This window comes from Cydia splendana, chromosome 8 (genome assembly GCF_910591565.1).
Source record: "Cydia splendana chromosome 8, ilCydSple1.2, whole genome shotgun sequence".
Lineage (NCBI taxonomy): Eukaryota > Metazoa > Arthropoda > Insecta > Lepidoptera > Tortricidae > Cydia > Cydia splendana.
This window is the reverse complement of record NC_085967.1, coordinates 15,967,375-15,970,386: the sequence shown is the minus strand read 5'-3', so window position 1 is coordinate 15,970,386 and position 3,012 is coordinate 15,967,375. Positions and strand designations below refer to the sequence as shown.

Below are 3,012 nucleotides of genomic sequence, written 5' to 3'. Positions count from 1 at the left end.
AATAAGCAATCCAGTTTATTTATTATCCTTAATAGTGATACAAATAAGGATAAATTAATGACTGCCTGGACTATTAATACATTGTAAAACCGACCTTTTAGAACTTAACCACAAGTAATCGGGAGGAGGAAACGAGGGACCGGGCGAGAATATCTGGATCCTGATCCCTAATTAAGGTAAGTAATAATGGTAGTATTTAGCCGGCCGCGTCCCCCGTAAGCTGCGATGCGTGCTGTCGCGAAGCTGACACTAGCGCTATACTTGTGCGTTGAGTTTGCTTTAAGGCTTTCTTATTGCCAGTATGATGAAGACAACACTGAGAGGAAACCGGATAAAGTTCAGTGCGTTGAGAATTTACCTGAAATCTACGTATCTGCTGACTACCTCCAGTTCTACATTAAAAAAGACCAAGAAGAAATTGTCACAAAATTTGTAAACTATTTGACTGTTACTTGCTCCGCCGTATACGGCACTAATTTGGTCTTGACAAAGGATGGAGATAAATTAAGGACAACGAACGAAGACCAAAGTGTCATCACGTGGTCAACGAGTAAACCGGGTATACTAAAGTCGAATTACACATGCATCAACACTGAAACAGATTGCAAGCGTTCTGTGATTGTCGCAATCATACCAGCTCTCCAAGTGCTGTCACCAAAACTTCAGACAGTCGATGATAAATTCCACACTAATTATAATATACAGTATGGTAGCTCCATGACAGTGCTGTGTTCCGGTCCAGCCGCAGCTAGGCTCGCCTTGACGAAGGACGGAGATCCAATAATAACAGAGTACGAGAGCAACACAACAATAAAGTGGTTCGTTAGGAAACCGGACCTACAAATATCGGAGATTGTCTGCATTGACCTAGACACCGCCATCAACAGCAGTGTGCTGATAAGAGTGGAACCCTTTACATATATTACATCTCAAAACGAAATAATAGAGCCAGATTTTACTAACCTTGAAAATCATACTCGTATACAAGTATATCGTTTTCCATATAACCATCAGCCTGTTGAAGTATTTTGCTGCGGGCCACGGACTGTAAGATTACTTAGTCCTGACGACAATAAAGAACTAATTTCAGAGAGTGTAAATAATACGGTTGTCCGTGCATTAATACGAAATTCAAAAATAGGAACAACGTTAATGTCCTGCGCTGACAATAAACAATTCGCTCTTATGAGCATAGTTCATGTTGTTGTCACTCCCCAAATGGAAGTCAAGTCCTCATCCAATATTCGGTATGTTGGAAATAGGTATGTAATGAGGAACGGCGACCCTTTGGAAATAATTTGTTCCAGTCCTGATATTGCACAGATTACCATTTATAAGAAAGAACAAACAATTGAAAAGTTACAAACAATCAACGGAACTTCACTCAGGTGGTTTGAAAGAAAAAAACACGGCGCCGAGATTTATTCTTGTTTCATTGCAGAAATAGAGGCGTATGTGACAGTAGACACTCTCCCTGAGGCTATGGAATTCCGTTGCATGTCGCATAACATGGAGTACATTAATTGTACGTGGATGCCTTCTACTGCCAACATCCAATTTGCCTTGTATTATTTTAACAACAGGGAACATACTCGTCTCTGTAAAAAATCACACGCCTATCACGAAATGTTTTGTATTTGGTACAGTTCAGATTATCCAGGGTATTTGAATGATGTGTCAGAGCTTTCATTTCTAACACAATCATGCAATAATTTTGGCTGCTCTAACCAAACTTTCCATATAGACCACGTCTCCATCGTGAGACCAGTTGCTCCACAGGGATTGAGAATTCACAGCATAACATCACGCGGGGCCGTAATTCGCTGGGATTCGACCTATATGATTTGTGCGGGTAAAAGTCTCCGATCCAGCAAAGGCGACTTTCTTTATAAAGTGGAGTACTTGTATTCGGGCACAAACCCCCTGGAAGCAAACTCGTCGTTGGTGACATGTTATTTAAGAGTTTGTGAAATGAAGTTGACACTCCCATGTGCGGGGCAGTTCTATGAGGTTCGGATATATCAAAGGCTTAAGAGAGCAGTTGGGGAAGAATTGTGGTCCGACTTTAGCTCCATTTCTTTTCACACTGTCGTCGACTACGAAGACGTCGCCGATTCCACTTGCAACTGGGAACCAAGAAAAACAAAAGAAGTTATGACGTATTTTACTCAAATGCTTCGAAAGGAGACGCGCCTCGAGATGCAACAGATAAAGGAGAAAATTCGCATGTTAAAGAAAAAAGCGACACGTTTGCACACGGATTTCAAAAGATAATACCTAAGAGAGATTTTCCGATATTGGATGGTGAAAACTTCTTTACTACAGAATATGTATCTGCTACACTGCATTTGTTACCTTTAGTTAAACACTATTGCTTCATTATTATTAATTATAATTAGTTTTATGTTGTTATTTTCCTGCACTATCATCTGTAAGAGTGAATTATAAAATAAATTTAATAGGCATGATTTCCATATTGTAAACGACCCTATTTTTTCCCTACTTCATGGACGATCGATTTTAATATTTTAGTAGTAGAGTAGTAAAATACTTTATTGTGCAAAAAGAAACATAAACCATGAAAGAATTAGTGTCCGACCGAAACATGTTTTTTGGCCGAAACCGAAACCGAATGTTCGGCTTTGGCTCTAGTTTCGGCCGAAACCGAAACTTTTCTAGACTTCTTAAAATCGTTGAAAAAATGACATAAAACCGCTTTTACACACATATTATGGGGCTGTCAATACCCAAATGTCCTTGAGATTGATGTTAATTAAGCAGTTTTGTAAGAAAATTACTTGAGTTAGACCAAGATAATTCTGCAACGATTTTGATAACACACGCAATGCAAGTGTTATTTTAAACGTCAAAACTTCTATGAAATTATGACGTATAAATAACATTTGCACTAGTTGCACTGCGTATGCTATCAAAATCATTGCAGAATTTTATTGGGCTAACTCTATTCATTCACCAGTCAAGCTAACATGTAGATACAGGGTCAACCATAAA

General features: G+C 39.0%; 1 protein-coding gene across 1 annotated transcript; it reads left to right on the top strand.

Moving 5' to 3' along the window:
• Positions 1-220: 220 nt before the first annotated feature.
• On the top strand, positions 221-2,363 carry LOC134793256 (uncharacterized). Its single transcript, XM_063764820.1, has one exon. The coding sequence runs from the start codon at positions 226-228 to the stop codon at positions 2,272-2,274; it is 2,049 nt and encodes a 682-aa protein (XP_063620890.1). The 5' UTR covers positions 221-225; the 3' UTR covers positions 2,275-2,363.
• The last annotated feature ends 649 nt before the right edge of the window (positions 2,364-3,012 follow it).